General features: G+C 46.1%; 1 protein-coding gene across 1 annotated transcript in view; it reads left to right on the forward strand.

The window, feature by feature from the left end:
• The window catches only part of POLA1 (DNA polymerase alpha 1, catalytic subunit), a 318,421-nt gene extending 304,146 nt beyond the window's left edge, over positions 1-14,275 (forward strand). The window contains exon 37 of the mRNA XM_010595733.3: positions 11,427-14,275. Within this exon, the coding sequence (XP_010594035.1) occupies positions 11,427-11,569 (143 nt within the window). The 3' untranslated portion in view covers positions 11,570-14,275. The remainder of the gene's footprint in view (positions 1-11,426) is intronic.
• The last annotated feature ends 5,450 nt before the right edge of the window (positions 14,276-19,725 follow it).

Below are 19,725 nucleotides of genomic sequence, written 5' to 3' on the forward strand. Positions count from 1 at the left end.
TCGACCTCTGGGGTTTCAAAGGGTGGAGCCATGGCCTCTGGTGTTCCTAAGGGTGGAGTTGCCACTCAGATGGACTAGAAGAATGGTGTGCCTAAAGCTGGGGGAACAGAATTACCGTCCCAGTGGGCCTGGAAAGTGGAGCTAAAGCCCAGGGCTAAGGGGTCTCCACTTGGAATCTGGAGAGTGTGGCTAATACCTAGAGTCTGGAGGGCAGGGCCATTGTGTAAATTGTCTCAGAGAATAGAGGATTATTTTCAAGCCTTGAGGGCTAATGTAATGTGTTCTGCTGACTTGCTTGGTGCCTGTTACCCAGTCTTTCCCTGCAGTTTCTCCCATTTGTAATGGAAATGTCTGGCTTGTGCCTCTTCTGCCATTGTACTTTGGAAGTAGATAACTTGTATTCTAGATTTCACAGATGATGAGGAATTTTTTGGATTTTGAACGTGGAATTGATTTAAGCTTTTGCTGTGATGTGGGGTGAATGTGTCTTACATGTAGCAAGAACATGAATTTTGGGGGGGCCAAGGGGTTGGAATGTCATGAATTGAATTGTATCCCCCAAAGATATGTGTCAACTTCATTAGACCATGATTCCCAGTATCATGTGGTTGTCCTCCATTTTGTGATTGTAACTTTATGTTAAAGAGGATTTGGATGGGGTTGTAACAACCTTACTGAGGTCACATCGCTGATCCAGTGTACAAGGAGTTTCCCTAGAGTATGGCCTGCACCACCTTTATTTTTCTATTGTGCTTTAAGTGAAAGTTTACAAATCAAGTCAGTCTCTCATACAAAAATTTATATACACCTTGCTATATACTCCTAATTGCTCTCCCCCTAATGAGACAGCACACTCCTTCCCTCCACTCTCTCTTTTCATGTCCAGTTGGCCAGCTTCTGACCCCCTCTGCCCTTTCATCTCCCCTCCAGACAGGAGATGCCAACATAGTCTCAAGTATCCACCTGATCCAGGAAGCGCATTCTTCACCAGTATCATTTTCTATCCCATTGTCCAGTCCAATCCCTGTCTGAAGAGTTGGCTTTGGGAATGGTTCCTGTCTTGGGCCAACAGAAGGTCTGGGGACCATGACCACCCGGGTGCTTCCAGCCTCAGTCAGACCATCAAGTCTGGTCTTTTTACGAGGATTTGGGGTCTGCATCCCACTGCTCTCCCGCTCCCTCAGGGGTTCTCTGTTGTGTTCCCTGTCCCAGGGCAGTCATCAGTTGTAGCTGGGCACCATCTAGGTCTTCTGGTCTCAGGCTGATGTAGTCTCTGGTTTATGTGGCCCTTTTCTGTCTCTTGGGCTCATAATTACCTTGGGTCTTTGATGTTCTTCATTCTCCTTTGCTCCAGTGGGTTGAGAGCAATTGATCCATCTTAGATGGCCGCTTGCTAGCGTTTAAGACTCTAGGCACCACTCTCCAAAGTGGGATGCAGAATGTCTTCTTAATAGATTTTATTATGCCAGTTGACTTAGATGTCCCCCAAAACCATGATCCCCAAACCTCTGCCCCTGCTACGCTGGCCTTTGAAGTGTTCAGTTTATTCAGGAAACTTCTTTGCTTCTGGTTTAGTCCAGTTGTAACCAGCTTTTATCTTACAAGAGATAAAAGGAAAGGGAAGCAAGCAGAGTGGGGGACCTCATACCACAAAGAAGGAAGCATCAGGAGCAGAACGCATCCTTTGGACCTGGGGTTCCTGCACAGAGAAGCTCCTAGTCCAGGGGAAGATTGATGACAGATACCTTCCTCCAGAGCCTACAGAGAGAAAGCCTTCTCCCAAGCTGATGCCCTGAATTTGGACTTCTAGCCTACTAGACTGTGAGAAAATAAATTTCTGTTCGTTAAAGCCATCCACTTTGTTAAAGCATCACTAGATGACTAGGTCATCCTCTATAACAGGGGTTGGCAAACTTTCTCTCTAAAGGGCCAAAATCAAACCAAACCCACTGCCGTTGAGTCAATTCCAACTCATAGTGACCCTGTAGGACAGAGTAAAACTGCTCCATATAGTTTCCGAGACTGTTATCTACGGAAGCAGACTGCCACATCTTTCTCCCACAGAGCCACTGGTGGGTTTGAACTGCCGACCTTTCAGTTAGCAGCCAAGCGCTTAACCACTGAGCCATGGGTTCCTGTAAGGAGCCAGATAGTACATATTTTTTGCTTTGAAGACCAGACTGTCTCTGTTGCAGCCATAGACAATATGAAAACAAATGGGCATGGCTGTGTTCCAGTAAAACTTCATTTACAAAAACAAGTGGGAGGCTGGATTGTTCACTGCTTCTAGTAAATAGCCCCCCATTTGGGAGTCAGCCAGCGTGGTCAATGTGTGGTTCTTGCAAAGAGGAAGTTTAAAGAGACCATTTCTTTCAAGAGAAAGCCTTCTTCAGTGGTTTTTAGGTGGGTCTTCCCAAATTTTTGCTGAATTCTACAGGGAAAAGTTAAATTCAGCCCAGTTTATATTTACCGATTGCTTCACCGTGGCGACCTAGTCTCACAAGAGCCTCCAGCCTTTTCTCAAAGAAAGTGTTTCTTATGACAGTCATGTCCTTAGAGCCTTGATGTTAGTTGTGGTGGAGAAGGGATTCCAATATTAAAATAGCTAAGTAGGGTGGAGCACTGCCACCCTGTTACCTCCCCTGGACAATCGAGTCTTTGCTGGGGAAGAAGAATTGAAAAAGAGGGACCGCAACCATCTTGGTGATCTACCAGTTAAGGTTTCAAGATCTGTGGTCAATTCTGATGAAACTGGCGAGGAATTTAATTACTTACAGAGTGTCACTGATACATGCTGGAATAGAATACACAAAGAGGCAAAATCACATTGGCTTAAAGGAAGAACTCATCCCAGAGTGAATGTGGTATATCAGCTCATAGAGCTGAAGAAGGCAGAAGGTATTTCAGAGTTCATGGCTGGTTCTCTAAGCAGCTGGTCTGCTTAATATTTTGAATGTATCTGATGAGTCATAAATCCAAAACCACATCCACTTTACATAAGCATTGAATCCAGTGCAGCCCAAAAATGTATCTGGTACAAAAATTTGCCTTCATATATTTTCCCAGGATGATGAGTTTGATGTTAAGTAGTCGTTTAAAAGTCTGCCTTCTCTCAAATTTCTTAAGGCCTGGATTTTCACCCACCTCTTAGACTTTCCACAGTGAGTTAGCGAGCTTTTTGTAATACACATCCCAACAAGTTGGAAAATAATATATTTATTCCTATTTTTCTATATTTCCACCAATTGTCCAGGGCAGTGTCCCTCAGTCCTCTTCCCTGGAGTATGAACTGGACCGTGTGAGTGTCTTCTAACAAATAGAATGTGGCAAAAGTGATGGGATTCCCTTCCCAAATTGGTTTCAAAAGATTGTGTCTTCCATCTTGGGCACTTTCTCTCGCTTTCTTGCTCACTCACTCTGAGGGAACCAGTTGCCCACACGGTGAGAAACTGAGACCTCCATCCAACAACCTGCGAGGAATAGAAGTCCACATGAGTGAACTTGGAAGTGATCCTTCCCCAATCAAGCATTCAGATGAGGCAGCCGTCTGGCTGACACCTTGATTGTAGCCTTGTAGAGAAACCTTGCGTCAGAAGCACCCAGCTAAGCCATACTCAAATTCCTGACCACAGAAACTGAGAAAACAAATGAGCATTGTTTTCAGGTACCAAATTTATGGAGTAATTTGTTACACAGCAATAGATCACTAATAAACCCTTTAAAGTGCAGTGCCTATCTTATGCTTACATTTCTCATAACCTGTTGTACAATACCTTGCGTGTAGCATGCAATCCACAAATATTTGTTTACTGATCAGTTTACTCTAAATATATAGCCATTGGCTACATTATTATTTTGCCAGAATACCTATTTGGTTTGGATTAATCAAAAAGCGTTTACTTTTCTCCTTTGTGAAGAAATGTGACACCCGTCATCTTGGGGTATAACATCTATAGGTGCAAGATACACAAGTGAGGAAAGAATGTAAATAAATGAACAAATATGAAACCCAGGAAGGGCTGAGAGCCCCTGGAATAGTTGTAGCTGTATCCATCCCCAGTGTGTAGAAGGGAAAGAGTGTTATTAGAAGCTTGCCTTAATGGCAGGGTCTAGAAAAGCACAGCCTCTTTTCTGTCCTCTATTCAGAAAGTGGCAGTGGCCCAGAACAGCAAGGCCTCCACCAAAAGGACCTGTTCATAGCACGACTGTTATCTTCACATCCAACTATGGCCCTGCCATAGTTCCAGCCTTTTACATTGGTCACAACTGTCCCTGACAGCAGCATGGGCAATGAGAACAGGCGGTTAGTGAGAAGGAAAGATTCCTAGGATTAGGAGCAGCCAAGGCAAGGCCTATGTTCTTTTGCCTTTATCCACAAGAGGATAAGAGCTTAGCTGGTGACCCATACAGGAGTGTGAAAGCCATTCCCTCAGGTACCTCTTATGCATATTTGGTCCACCCTGAGGGCTTTTTCTTCTCCGACCTGTGGTAAATAGCCATTTATGCTGGACCATAGCTTTTACCTCCTACCTCTTGTCATCATTTTTGTCATTGACTGAATTTGTTGAGCATTAACTTGGCCCCAGAAACTGCTGGGCACTCTAACCCTTCAATTTATGCATTCATTAAAGTGAAAAATAAGCAGGGGCTTGACATGCTGACGTAGAAGCCCGGAAATGAGTTCAGAATTTCTGATTCTGAAGCGTGCCAACCCCTGATCTATGCTTACTGTATTTCATATATATACGCATTTTCCTTTCCTTCCCAGTCTGCCTTTCCCTCTCAAGAGTGTACTGGGGCAGGTGCACACCCACACCCTGTTAGCAATCCAGAGTCAATGATCCTCAAATCCTGTGGGCGTCACATGTCATCAAACACCATATTAATCCAAAATCTTTTATGTACCCAGGTTTAGAAATCATGTAAATAGAGATTGACATTATTAAACATCAGGATAAGGAATGGTATGTGAACAATGAAGATACTGTGTACACTTCATGGCTATTGTTGCTGACACAAGACTTCAAAAGTCTGAGGTCTTCAGGAAAAAGGGTATCGGTCAGAAATGTTTCTGTGATATGTAACTGCGAAGTCATTCAAATCGGACATACCTAAATAATTTGTAGGACTGGCTGTCCATAGGAGAAGTGTAAACTTAGAATCTGAGGGTCTTTACAAAACGAACAAGCAAGCAAGCATGTTTCTCACCCTCCCTTTCCCTACAAAAACCAGTGAGGATAGGGTTAGGTGGTAAACGCTAGATGGATAGGGTGGAAAACATCTCTGTGGTAACTGGAGTTGACTGTTTCCCAAAACCCACCCCTCTCTCCCTTTAGCACCACTGACCTGTGCTGAGTATCTTTGTTCTTGTCTGTCATAGAACATTGATTGGACGTTAAGATATCTTGAATATCTCCATTTTCTCATGACCTCATGTGTATTAAAGAGTAGCTTGCACATCAAATTCCACTGTAGTTGCTATGTATTCCATTGGTTTTGATTAAATTACAAGCTTGTGCGTAGAACGTCACGAAGGGTTTTGGTAAACTGCAGTAATAGACTAACGTGTTTTCTACTGGGACAGTAGCTCCAAACACTAGGCCTTTGGTAGAATTTATCCTTAATAAAACTTCATTTCATGTTGGAGACAGCTTGTTGCTGAAGGTCAACATTTTGTTGCTCCTTTTTCTGCCCAGATGCAGTGTAGAACCATTTGGAGAATAAAATTGTGCAAGGTGTTCATTGTATCCAGAACAGAGTCCTGATAGTTAGGGTGTACAATACTATGGTATACCACAATACTGTCTCTTTTTAAACATTAGGGTAGTTTTAAAAAATTGCAATAAAGTCATTGTAATTCATAGAACATGCTCTAATACAGAGATACGTGTAAAACACAATCTGTGTACCTGATTGCAGGTAACAGAGTTAAATGTGCCAGCAATTTCCAACACAGTTTGATATTTCCTATAATAAAATATAATGTAAAAAAATTAAATATCCAATATCAATGGATTCTAAATGGTTTTGATATTTCTTTTTGTCCTTTCCCATGAAGAGTAATTTATTTCCCTTTTTAAAGTGTGGGCAGAATGATTACTAGCGCACTGTAATGTAATTGTGTTGCATTGATAAAATAAAAATTGTCCTTTATCTGTGTCCTGATAATGTTCAATTTACAGGCTGGCTTCTCTGCCACCTCTTCAGTGCTTTGAGTATTCCAGCTCTCCTCCCTTCCTGCTCTCAGAGCGCACAGAACTGTTTGAAATCCACTGGTACAATTGTCAAATCAATTATTCATTCTCTGCAATTATGCTCGCACAAAGAACATTTTGCTGGTCTGAATGATGATTAAATTAACAGCTATTCCAGCTGCCTGATAACATCTAATAGAATATTCATAAGCCCAAAATGGAATGAATTATCTCCATTAACTTCATCATGCTCACTTAATTACATGCTTGTTATTGTATTTACACCTTGTTAGATACCGCTGAAGCTGATCCAGTGGCTGGCCGGGAATTGGAAGCGTCTGTCATGGGGCAGTTGGAGCGCGTTTTGTAGGAAATGCTATTTATTTTAAATGCTCCACCTGCTGGGAGCCGAGGTTAGTCAGCAGCACTGAGATGAATTGGGAAACGGGGTGTAAAAAGAAATAATGTGCTTCTGACAGGCTCCGTGGCTTTTAAGTTGCTCTCATTCAGCCACTTCACAAAAAATTATTTTATTCCATCTCTCAGTGATGATGACATGATTGCTTTTGGGTAATCATTTACCATTCTGATTTTATTTTTTGAAGTAAATTGTCTGAAGTAATAGGTTCTTGGAATTACAGCTTGCCTTGCTTTTTCTTAGAACTTTATTTAAGCTTGTCTTCCAGCATTTAACCCGAGTCCCCTCTTTCGTTTGATCTTCTAACTTTATTTATACAACAGTGCTTAATGATCCTGCACAATGTGGTTTTTTTCCCTCTCCACATCCTCCCCCCGCCCCCCAAAAAAATTCTGTCCAGTATGGTTGACAGTACTTTTTATAACCTCAGCACGGGGGCTGCATGGGCAATTTTCTTTCAACATGACAAACACAAACACGCAAAACCCAACCCTGATAGAATCACTTCATCCAGTTGAAAGGAAATTTTTGATCTCTTTCAAGGTGACTCTTTCTCCACTGAAACATGGTAAGGGGCACGACTCTCACCTTCTATTTTTCCATGTAGGCGTGGCATTCTTTCTGTTGGCTCACCCTGTCTCCTCCCCTCTCCCATCACCCTCTGCTCTTTCCCAAACTTCCAGTGGCCAGCCCTTCCTCAGAGTTGGGCCCTGCCACAACTCCATTTGCTTATGGTGGGAAGGGTCACTGTTCACCAGCGCCAGGCTGCTGCAAGCCTGTGTTTGTTGAACATGAACCAAGCAATGGTGGTGAGAATTGTAATCACACTTCTAAATACTTGTCAGATCAGCCTAGTAGAGCACTTGAGCTAAACCATGGAGATTTTATTCTCTTTGAAGGCTGTATTTTGATATCAACAAAAAAAGAAAACCAAAGATAATTATAAGTAGGAATGGAACCGGCTAGTGGACTAACAGAGAGACTCTTCAGCCCTTAGAAACATGTGAACATCTGAGATGTGATTTACCGGACAACAATGGTTCTCTAGGTGTTGGTTAGTTGATAAATGTATTGCCCGCTCTGTGTGCCTGGCACTGTGCCTTGTGAATGTTTTTCTAAATAAGAACTGAATCTAAGATGATGTGTTTTATTTCTTATTTTGATTTAGAAATGTTTATATCCTTGTCACGTGAATTGGGGCCCTGAATGTCTCTGTCTTTGAAATATGGATGTCGCTTGAGGTCTTGCAGATACTGTTCGTAGCCGGAGACACGGTTATCGATTGATACTCAGGAGAGAGACAGCCAGGCCAGAGGATCCAACAGCTCTGTATAGGTTGGATGGTTCTGAATCTTAGAGAGGTGCCGTTTTATTGCAAAATCCCCAAAGCTCCCTGCATTCCTCCCATTACGCAAAGCTGATATTGCATTGAGGGAGGGAGGCTACGGATTAGAAAAGGTGGGAGAGCTGAGAACTGACTGTATGGTGGGAAGCCATGCAATTAAAAACCTGACTGAAATTATTACCTGATTTCATAATTGACAGAATATTTAATTCAGATATAGTAAATTGACACACCTCTACACAGAGACAATTATGACTGACTGTATAACACCTGACAGAATCAATTATAACTGACTGTTGTTTGATACCTTTGCACGGAAATAAATGAAACAGACATTCAGAACAGAGACGGCTGCTGCCTGTGTGCCTAAGCCTGCCTTAATTAAAATGAAATAACCAGTAGGCGATGTTAAAATGTCTTTGCCTCGTGGTTTCTAGTTCAGAGTGTTTCTCCAAGTCCAAAAAGTGTTATGTAAAGAGTAAAGCTGCAAGGACATTTTTGGTTTACCGACATGGAAATAAAGTAAAATATGTAGAGTGTTCTCTTAGATGGGAGAGTACTCAATTTTTTCAAATGGTCCTAACATTTTATTTGATCAGTTGACTTTTAAATAAAATATTTAAGACAAGTTCAGCCTGCGGATGATGCTCTAGTTTATCCTGTATTGAAAATAATTTGAACCAATGGAATTTTGAGGTTTTAGATTCTAACCACTAAAAACCGAATTTTTTAATTAGTGGTTCACTTTGTTGTCTGATAAAATAGTTTGTGAGTAATTGTTTTCTAGGCTAACTTTTTCCCCCATTTTTTGTCATAGAATATTTTTAGTAATTAGTATGTAACCATAAGGACCAGAGTAAGTAAGCTTCAGATACATGTTCTTCAACTGTTATTCCCAGGAAAAGTAGATTCACTTTGCTAGTGGGTTAAGATGGGTGATTGGCGGGTGATACCTCGGCCCATTAGTCTCTGTGGCTAGTGCACTTGTGTGGAGCACAGCATTTCCTCCCTGGTGTCTACGAAGTCTAGATTCTTTTGTGCTGGTGGCTGAGACAGCAGCAGCTATGTCCAGTGTGGCACCTCTGGGAGCTGTGCTGGGGTGGCTGCAGAAGATACACTCTGCCTCTGGCCTGGTGGCCTGTGGGGCTCTTGTATCCCTTGGGTGCCTGTTCTGCAGCTCCAGTGGTGACGGAATCTTTATCATTTGCCTCCGAAAACCAGAGCAGGGAAAGGAACTGGCTGCATGAACTGGTTTCCACCATTTAACACCTGTATTTTGCTTTGAGTTTTCAAAAGTCACGGGTATAGTATTAAAGGAAACAGGGTAACAGTTCAATGGGAAACACTTTAATGTGGGTGGCCTAGGTGCCTAAAGGAAGGAGAGAAAAACCACAAGGAAGGGGTGACTCCTCTCTCCCCTCACCCCCCACCCCTGCAGCCTGTGACAGCTGGTCCAGTGCTGCTTCCTAGAGGACCTTCCATGGGTTATTGATTCAGTTCTCCTTGAAGAAGCAAGTGTGTGCTTTTATCTGCATCTGCAACTTTCGTGAAATGGTGCCTTGGCTGTATTGACCGGCTATGGGATATGCTGGCAGTCACAGTTGTCTTTTATAGAGAAGAGCACCGAATGACGCTGGTTGTCATTCTAACTCTGCTGTGTGGCAGCGTAAATAGTCCCCTTTCTAACCAACCTGGTGGGAAAAGTCAATATCCCATCAGCAGAGGAGGTAAACACATCAGGAGCTGTGTCCTCTCTCTTCCTCCCCTGCTCTGTCTTACCGCGGCTCTTGAAATGCGCTCTCACCAGTCATCAGATGCATTTGTGTCATTCACATGCACCGGGTTGCTGGCCTGTGGCTCTGGCCTGCCGGGAGGCAGCGACACTGGTCGGGGCCATTGTTGTGTGTTCCCAGACTCAAGATAATTAGAACTTTCAAATTGTCTTTCTCTAGTCGGTTAACCATGAGCCTTTCTCTCTCTCTCTCTCCCTCCCTCCCTCCCTCCCCTCTCGCCTTTTTCCACCCCCTTTGGGCATTTAAGCCCTCTCTACGAAACTTTTTGTTGTTGTTTTTTGAAAGGCAATTGATGTAATTTAGAAGAGGTTTCAAAGAACAAATGCGAATGTGTAGCTAAGGAACAAAAATCTCAAAACCGAGTTGTTTTCATTTTCCGGGGGTTTCGTGGACTTCAGTGTTGCTCTCTTGTTTCAGTGTGGGTTTTATTTCTGTGATGGTGCACCTCCGCCCTATACTTTCTCCTGTATTTCCTTCCTGATCCTACCCCACTCCACCCCCGGGCACCTTGGCACAGGCCCGCAGCTGCCCAGCCCTCACCTCAGGACAGCTGATCCCTGGGGGCCTCCTGCCTGGCTTCCCTGCCTGTCTGTGTGGGAGCAGTGGCACAGGGTAGAGAGAGGGGGCTCCTCAGGGTGGGTTTGTGGTTCAGGCTGCCTAGCTTTGAGTTTCTACACCTCTCATTACCAGCTTTGTGACCTCGGGTGAGTGATTGAAACTTCCAGTTTCCTCAGGCATAAAGTGGGGGCTTAAGAAAGGGGGAGCTTTCCAAACCTACCTACCTCACAGGGTTCTCGAGCAGCTTTGAGCAAAAACTGTGTCATCTTAACTGTCCTGGGCAGGGTTGGTTCCCCCAGGGATCACCTTCTTCTGGAAGAGGTCAGACCTGTGTGTCACAGCCCTACTGCTCCTTTAAAAGAAAAAAAGTGTAGAGGTCGCTAGCTCTGGGGAAGGAAAGGAGGGATCGTTTCTCAGGCTGGTAGTGCCCTTCTCAGAATGGGGAGACCTGAGGTGAACGGGTGGAAGGAGCAGGAAGCAGAGAGGAGTGGGCGCTGTGTACCCTAGGTTCGGAGGTATACCATGTGGACCGAGAAGCAAAAAAACAAAATCTGACCAATGGATACGTGGCAACCGGCCCCTCCCTGCCTTCAGCAAAGGAGGTTTGGTTTAGCTGAGGAGGGGAGCAAACAGGAGGGACTAGAAGAAGCGGACTAGGTCCAGCTCATCTGGGGAGCCTTGGCCTGGAGGAGCTACTAGGGGACTCTGTGTCCTTTGAGACATGTTATTCCCTGCCACAGTGACACTTTGCATGAAATCGCATGTACATGCTGGAAGGCGCTGTGAAAATCATGTCTGCGAGGGGCGTTCACCCTGGCGGCTGCACATGGGTGTGCACCTGCAGTTTGCATCCATGGAGGGTGGCCGTGTCCCCTGGTGTGCTCAGTCAGCTAAGTGCAGGGAGACGGAGACGGAAGAAAGGCTTCCACTGGGGAATCACGGGGTCTCAGGTCCCCCCCCCCCCCGCCCCGCCACCCAGGGGCAGGCCAGGGGAAGTGGAGGACCTCTGAGACGGGGAGCCGCAAATAGAATCCACACCCCCTTCTCTGGTGTTGGAGGAAGACTTCATTGCCTTTCAATTTTCCTCTTAGACTTTTAACCTTTTTCTTTCTTTTTAGAGAAATTGAAGAAGTTTTTAACCCCCAAAGTTCTTCAGGACTACGGAAAACTCAAGAACACAGCACAGCAGTTTTTATCCCGAAGTGGCTACTCTGAAGTGAACCTCAGCAAACTCTTCGCTAGTTGTGCCATGAAGTCTTAAGGGAATCCCAGAAGCGAATGAGGCGGGAGGTGGGGAGGTAGCTGATGCATCCTCGCTTCCTGGGCCCCTCCACTGTAGCCCTCACCACTTGTCTCACATCTGCTGTTCCTCTGGGATGGAGTCTCGTATTGGTGTGGATGTAGCTAGGGAGGGGGGATGATAGGAGGGAGGTTGCAAAGATATATAACGTTCCAAGAATTCAGGGAAAATCAAAATAGCCTTCGTATTTACAATATACCACTTCGAAACACGACCCCATAGCTTTTTCCCAATCACATGGAGAACTACCTTCTTCATATTGTGGACTGGATTTCTAGGAGACAAGGTCAGTGAGGGAAGGGAAATTGCTACTTTAATTGAGAGTAGCTGGAATGTCAGTGACCCCAGACTTGGTTCCAGGGTATGTAGCAGAGATGCTTCCAGAAAGAGGTGAGTGGAGGCTGGTAGGAGCATGAACATTTTGCCTTTTCACACGCCAATTAAGCCCAGTATAAACCCACATGCCTCCCTCAGCCACTTGCTCTTGGCTAAGTGGAGGGGGGGACTTAGAGGCCTTGTACTTACCAAATAGATTAAACAGCTTACTTGTTTATTGAATTGCTCCAAAGTCCAACTCACACACACACTGAACGGGTGTTTTATACTCACATTCCTTTTTCTTTTTTTAAGTAGAAAGTTAAGGTACAGGTTTATATAATAGGAAAACACATTGAAAATAATTTGATATCCTAACAGTTCACTTAAAATGTAGAGAGGTTGGGGTGAGGACCACTGTGTCTCTGGTGTATTCAGAAAAATGGGGGAGGGGATAGTTAATTGGCCCTGGTGCTGTTTTTCTTCTTTCTTCAGGGTGGCATCCTCTTTGCTAGAAGCAAAATGTATTTCAATATAGTATTCTCCTTTATTGGTAAGGTTATACTAACAAGATCTATTTCTTCTTGTACAACCATGCTATATTTTTTTAAATATTTACCTGTGTGCTTTTACGAAAGAAAAGTATGCTGTGCTTTACTGAAGAATAAAGTTTTCTAAAGGGAAACCAGTTGCAGTGAATCCTTCTCAGGTACAAAGAGTTGACTAGAGGCGGCAGCAAGGCGTAATGTACTGCCCACACCTCAGCCCAGTTTCTCATCGCTGCCTGGTTTACAACCCGCCTCAGATGCTGGGTGCCACGTATTTCCTAATGCTCTGGGAAGCAGCGTGGAGAATTTCTGCGGGCCTTGGGGCCTTTACGAGATGAAGCAGGGTTTCTCCTGCTTTGCTGACTTGGACAGCAGTGTAAGCGTTTAGGCCAAGAGCCCCGGGGTGTCTCTTTTTGAGGAGCCAAGTGATAGCTCCTGGGAAAAAGGCAGCCAGAGAGAAAGGTCATCTAGCACTGACCTTCGTGTAGGAATACTTGTTAAAGCAATGGAGATGAAGCTCCCTTTTAGCTGTCTTTGCCTTCTCTTCTCTCTCCTTTGCCCTCTCCCCTGTAGGTCTCTCTCCCTCCTCCTTTCTCTTCTTTCTCTTACACTCAGGTTCTAAGTAGAAATATTTTGGGTCTAGGGCCCTGCCTGTTAATGAATTAATGCCTCAGTACTTCAGGTTCTGTGGCCTGTCAAAAGGTAGAGCACCCCGAGTTGCTTTGGGAGACTCAGAGGATTGATGTGGTGGTTGTAAATCGCTGCTTTGTAAGGTTATACAGATAGTTGTCTGATGTGCACTTCCAGAACCCAAGGCCCCACTTGGCTTTCTGAGAAAACACGTTTTCCTTGGTGTCTGGGCTTATATTCAATATAAATGGAGAGTTATCCTGAACTTGGATATCAGAATATTCCAGGAGACTCAAAAAACTTCTCACAGAACTGTTGCTCATCTCTGTATCTAAATTGTAATCACCTTGAGGGCAAGAACCATTTCTATAGAAAGATATTCAGACATTTCTTAGTACAATCCCCCCCAAAGGGCTAATGCAGCCGTTGATATTTTCTTATTCAAATCTGCAACTCCAGGTTAGCCAAGAGGCTTTGTCTGGGAGGCACCTAAAGATTCCAGAACTTTACAGAAAGTTGAAACTGCAGCCATGATTGAGAATTCCAGTGGATCTCTGCTGGAAGATTGGAACATCACAGACTTTTCTGAGAAAGGTTTCTACTCCTTGATCTGTGTTACTTAAACAGCCAGCTGGGTAGACCAGGAGTGGAAATGCTGCCCACTGCTTTGTAAGGGGGGAGGGCAGAGCCCACCCATGTGTCTCAACAGGCTCCCAGGCCTGGCTCTTCAGCCCAGATGCTAACAGTGAATGAATGAAGCACACCGGAGAGCGGTAGGTCCTGTCTAAAGGTGGCAGCAGCTCCTCAGTGATGCCAGGAGGGACCGAACCCAGTGCAACCACAGAAGCCAGGAATCCGGATAGTCCATAAAGCTTGATTTCTAAACCTTGACAGATGATTTTTAAAAGTCTCCGCAGTGTGTGAGCCAGACTAAAACCTCTGGCCTAGACTTTCCCCGGGCCAGTAAATGGCACCCTCAAAGAACCTGGCTCCTCTCTGAACCCCGCACCTCAGAAAGGGCACCTGTTCTGTTTAACTCAGGAAGTAGGATTGACACATCTTTATCTTGGACACAATTGGCTAACCCTCAGCTCTCCTCTCCTACTTCGTATCAAGAGGGCTAGGGAAGGCCAGAAGTTGAAAATCCTGCAAAGAGTATGCTCCATAAGAATTTGTCCAGAAAACAGATGGTGTTAATCTCGCCATAGTTGCCTAAAACATGGCGGGGGTGGGGGGGAGGCGGGGCACAGCTAAGCACAGATTTGGAGTTTGAGAGAAGATGGTGAAAGGGGATGAACTCACTCATGGCCCCTCACCTCCACCCCTTCTTACCACCTCTCACCTCCAGCACACACCCTGACCAGACATACTTTTTCAAATAGCATTTAAAATCCATTTGGCAGAAGACGCAAAGGTAAGGGAACTCCCAAAACAGATTGCCCTATCTGGGTCAGGATTTTATGAAAAACAAGCCAAGCCCCCGGCCCCTGAATTTGATGTGCCCAGCCCCATCTTGAAGCCGCCTTTCTCTCTCCCTCGCCTTCTTTCCCCCTCTCTTTTGGGCCGCTCACCTAAATATTTCTTAATTGAACGGTTTGTGGTGGAGCTTCCTTATAGCAGTTTAATAGATTAACTCATCTGAGCCAGCCTCAAATTTCAGATTAAAATTCCTTCATCCCGAAGGCAGCATTATCAGGTTGTTGGAGGCTGTTTTCAAACCTTGGTTTTGAATAGCAGCGGCTCTGCATTAATTTAACCACTAAGCTAATAAGTAGGTTTCGTTTTGTTATGCTAAGCTTTATTGCTTTTCTTTTGATCAGAATGGTGTTGTTGAGCAAAGCAGCAGACAAGGCATTCTTTGATGAGGGAATTAGCGCTCCATTCTTCCTCTATTATTCATAGCGCAGTGGAATATGTAAGTACCTGAGGGTGTCAAAGGAGCGCAGGTTCTATTGCAAAGTGCTCGCCTTGTTTCTCTCAATAGCTGACTATGAGATGATAAACCGCTTAATACACTGTGCTAATTGGATGAGAGCAAAAAGAGATGGGAATTAAGGCGAGGCAAAAGGAGAAAGTGCAACCAGCCTTCAATTCACTCTTTCACCACTTTAACAGCACCAAAGGAGGCACAAGCTTTCTATAAGCAGACTAGAGGTTTTGTGCAGAGATAAAATGAACGTGTTAGTGGATTCAAGTAATACACTAATTATTGCACAGTATAAATACCACTACTGGTTTTATAACAGAGAGGTAAACTTCTTTTGAGAGGGTTATAGGATTGCTTGGCAGTGGTGTAGAACCTAATAAGGGCCCAGAGTAATAACCCCCTGGATTAACAAAATTGCTGCTTGTAGAAGTATGATTCAGGCTTTTACGAAGATTTCCGGAGAATGAATAAAAATGACTGAATGACATTTCTTAATGTATAACTGGTAATCACTCCCTTTTCTTTAAAGGAAAAAATGTATACTTCAAACTGGACCGTTAATAACGTCCAGGGACAACAAGACTGTTTCCTTTGAAAAATGCTTTCCAGGCCTCCCCCGACCCTTTCAGGTAGTAGGTTTTTTGCTCCCCGCCCCCCAGCCAGGCTGCCACTGTCAGTTAAATATGTACTTGCTCCAGGGAACTCTGTGTTCCAAAATACCATTTTAGGCCTCATTTAAGACCCCCTTTCATTCAGACACCCTCATTTTTGTGTATACACATACGCACATGCTCACATACACATTTTTTCTCTAAAAGCAAGGCAGGCTAACCCACGTATAATTTTCTTGCCTCTAACATCAGCCCCTTTTTTCCATTCTAGTTAAGATCTCTGCACTCAAGATGAGACCAAAAAGAGAGCTACATGTGCCTTGTATTATAAATCAAAACAACAACAATAAATGTTTGCCCCAATTGGGGAGAAGAGAGTAATAGAAAAATGAGACAGGGCAACTGGTTGGGGCCAATGCTGATGACTTTAGCTCAGGCCTAAGTTTCCAGTTCTGAGGTGTCCTAGGCCTTGCCTTCTTCAGTAAGCCACTCTCCCTAATTCCTCCACTTTCTACCTTCTTTACCACACACCCAAGGTGTCCACCCTAACTACTGTCCGCAGTTCAGGCCATGGGGAGTTGGTGACAGGAACATTTAGGGTGTCTCATAATATGCCAACTGCTCCTTTCTTGATTTGGGGGCCTCTTCATGGCCTGGCTAACCTGTCTGAAAATGTAGCAAACCAACTTACCCGTTCATTCCCCTTATCCTTCCCATTCAGCTCCCCAGTACCCCCACCCTAAGATGCCGTGGGGAGGCCCTAGGAAAGCAGGCAGTGGGGCATTCTGCCCCTGACCTGGGCTTTCCCGAACTCCCTCAGGCTGCACATGTCCTCCACGGTGGAAGAGGTTTGCTTAAGGTTGGTGGGGGGGAGGGGGGAGAGGGTCAGCCGCTCCCAGCATTGTGACCGTGTTCCCAGATATTGGGGCCAAATTGGGTTGCCATTCATTAATAATGCTCACAATAAGATTAAATCATTCTGGAAAATCTCATAAAATCCCCCTAAGTACGCTCCAGTGGCTCTTTCCAATCCCCATCATTCAGCACTTGGGGAGGTTTGGAAGGAGAAGAAAATTGGTTTCTTTGCTTTTAATGCTGCTTTGAAAAGATACTCAGAGTTTGTCATGCGTGACATGTCACATGTTTAATGTGGACTTGCTGGAAGTCAGGGGGTCTTTAGCGTGTGATATTTACGGGGAATATTAAGTGCGGAATGAGGTCCCTCCAGCTGGGGAAAGTTGAAAGAATAGGAGGCCCAGGACCAGGCTTGTTTGCAGCATCAGAATGACATGGGATTAAGAGTTTGTAAAACAAGGCGAGGGGTTCTCATTGGCCAGTAATAAATGTAATCCTTGGAGGTAATTTCACGCAATTTGCTTCTGCTCCATGGAAGGGTCAAATGAGAAAAAATGACTTAAAAAAGAGTTCATTAACAGGAAGAATGGTACTGTTTCTCGTATACCATCCAACTGGCAGCCTGGAAGAAAAAAGCCCTACCTAAACAAAAAGCCAAAATCGACGGAAAATTGATATTGACCACCAAAAAAAAAAGTCCTTCCCCTCACCCTCCTGCACTCGCCTGTTCCCCCTCCAAACTCCCGAGCCTCCGTGCCCGTCCCAGGAAAGCCACCTTGGCCCCCCCGCCAGGAGGCCCTGTGGAGACTGGGGGTTGGATGGAGATGCTCAAAGGCCCTGAGGAATGGCCTAGAAACTGGAGGTTCCTACCAGGCCTGCTAAACCCAGAGAAAAGAGTATTTGCTGGGATGGGCCAGGAAAGGTAGTTGGCAGCCTGGTCCCCAGGTCCCAGACCGGGCCTCTGCTTCCGAGCGCTGCCCTAGCGAGTCCAGCGCCAGGCCAGGATGGTGGTGGTCCACCCGACGGTAACGATCCGGGCAGCGGCTGGCAAGCCCCGCAGGAACGCGCCCCGAGGGGTCCGGCGGGCGGGGGCGCTCGCCATCTCTGGGCCAGTGGGCAAGCCAAGCCCCACGGGGCTGCCCACCCCGGGCGCGGCGCTGACCTCCGCTAACCCCCGCACCTTGCCTCACCCAGGCGCACTGGAGCCCGGGCTGCGCAGAGACCGGCGACCGCGCCTTCTCCAGGCCCGGCCGGGTCCCAGACGCGTCCCGGCCCCCAGCGGCGCCCGACTGGCCAGCGCCTTGGCGGGGTGGCTGTCACCCGCTCGGCCCCGCGCGGCAGTCACGCCGCGGCACCCCCCCCCCCCCGCTTGCCCCTCTCCCCAAAGGTCCGGCGCGCTAATTACTGCAAATTGAAACTAATTAAGCTTCTCTTCCCTTTCCCATCACCCTGGGAGCATTGGCGAGGCCCAGCCCCCGCGGGCGGGCTTCCTCCGAGCGGTCACCCTAGGAGCGCAGGCAGGCCTGGGGAGGGCGAAGTGACCGTTTCCCGCCGGAGCAGGGTGCGCCGAGGGGGCACACGTTGTGAACCAGTTTGGGTCTCCTCGCGAAACCTGAGTTGTTTAGATTTTTTTTAATGTATACATTTCCCAATGCCTGGATAAGTGATGTAATGACATTTGTCGAGTTAAGATCTGCCACTTGGATACCCCTCACTGCCTTTCCATCACTGTTCCTACGTTCTTCTCTCTCTCTCTCTCTCTCTCTCTCACACACACACACACACACACACACACACACACACACCCCTCCCTCCTCCCCACGAGTGTACCGTGGAACCCGCCCCCTCGGAAGCGAGCGCCTCGGCTTCTCGCTCTCGCCTTTACCTGTCATCTCGGACCGCGCACTTCCTTGCTACGTGGCACTTTCCACGAACAGCTTCCTTCGCCTTCAAGCCAAGACTCCCGCTAGCTTCAAATCTGTGACTTCACCGTCTACAACGCCTACCCGCCCACCCACCCACCTTCCAACCCACCCCACCTTCTCGGCCCAGGACGCCCAGCCACCGCTGCGACACGACCCAGGGAACCGAGAGGCGCACGGAAGGTACCTCGGCAGCGTCCTGAACGTTTGGAGGAAGCCCCCCGGACCCTTTTGAGAATCGGATTCACACCAGGGGCCTCCGCCAGGAAGACGCCAAGCAGATAAACCCAGGGGTTCCAGGCCGTCCGGAACGCACCTCTGGCCCCCGGCCTCCTTCCACCGTTCCCTCAGCGCCTGCGTGGAGCATTCACACTTCTTTTGTTAAACATATAATTTTTTTTTATTTTGAGCGTGACACTTCTCCACTAGATAGCAAGGAAAAGTGATAACAAGTACACATTACACAAAAGTACTGTACCATTGCCTTTATCTGGAAGATTTCAGAAGCCTCTACAGTTAATAAGTTAAATAAAGGGCTCGAGTACATAAATATTTGTCTAGGAACCCTACCGTATCTACAACACAGTAAGAATCTACAGAAGGACAAACTTTAACCATACCACGCTGAGTGCAATTGCGTTATAACATTTCAAATATACAAAGCTCTGTTCTTTTTTTTTTTTTAATAACAATGGTATGTACAGAATCAATAATCACAGTTTGGTGACTTCAACAGTCCATATTCTAGCAGAGTATTTCCCTTTGGTTTGATATAAAAACCTTGGTTGGTGTATGATAAAGAAGAGAACAAGAACAAGACGCCCCTTATGCTTTTTAAGTGCACTGTTAGCTATCTTACAGGCTCCCATTCACTTCTCTGGCCCGGGCTTTGCGCCGGGGCCCACGCTGGGGAGATGAACCAGAGCGCCAAAGTACTATTTAAAAAAAAAAAAAAAGGAAAAAGCTAAAGGAGGAGGGTGATCAGGACGGAGAGAAGCTGGACTTTTAAATTTTTAACTTCAATCTCAGGCGTCTAGGAGAGAAAATCTCTCCCAATATTTTCAGTGAAGTGAGAGCGGGGGAGAGAGTGGACGTTCGAGTTGGAGCGAAGTTGTCAGGGACAAGGGCAGGGGCGGGTGGACAGCCAGCCAAGAAGGTGCCGCGTCCGGTAGCGCCGAGGGCTGCCATGCCCGTGTTCAGGCCGCTGCTGCGAAAGCGGCTGCGGTCGCTCTCTCAGTGCCGTCCGTCTCGGGAGTGTGCTGGTCCTCTGTTTCCATTTGGTCTTGAGTGGTGCTGAGTGAGGTGACCT

The sequence above is a fragment of the Loxodonta africana genome, chromosome X (assembly GCF_030014295.1).
Source record: "Loxodonta africana isolate mLoxAfr1 chromosome X, mLoxAfr1.hap2, whole genome shotgun sequence".
Classification (NCBI taxonomy): domain Eukaryota; kingdom Metazoa; phylum Chordata; class Mammalia; order Proboscidea; family Elephantidae; genus Loxodonta; species Loxodonta africana.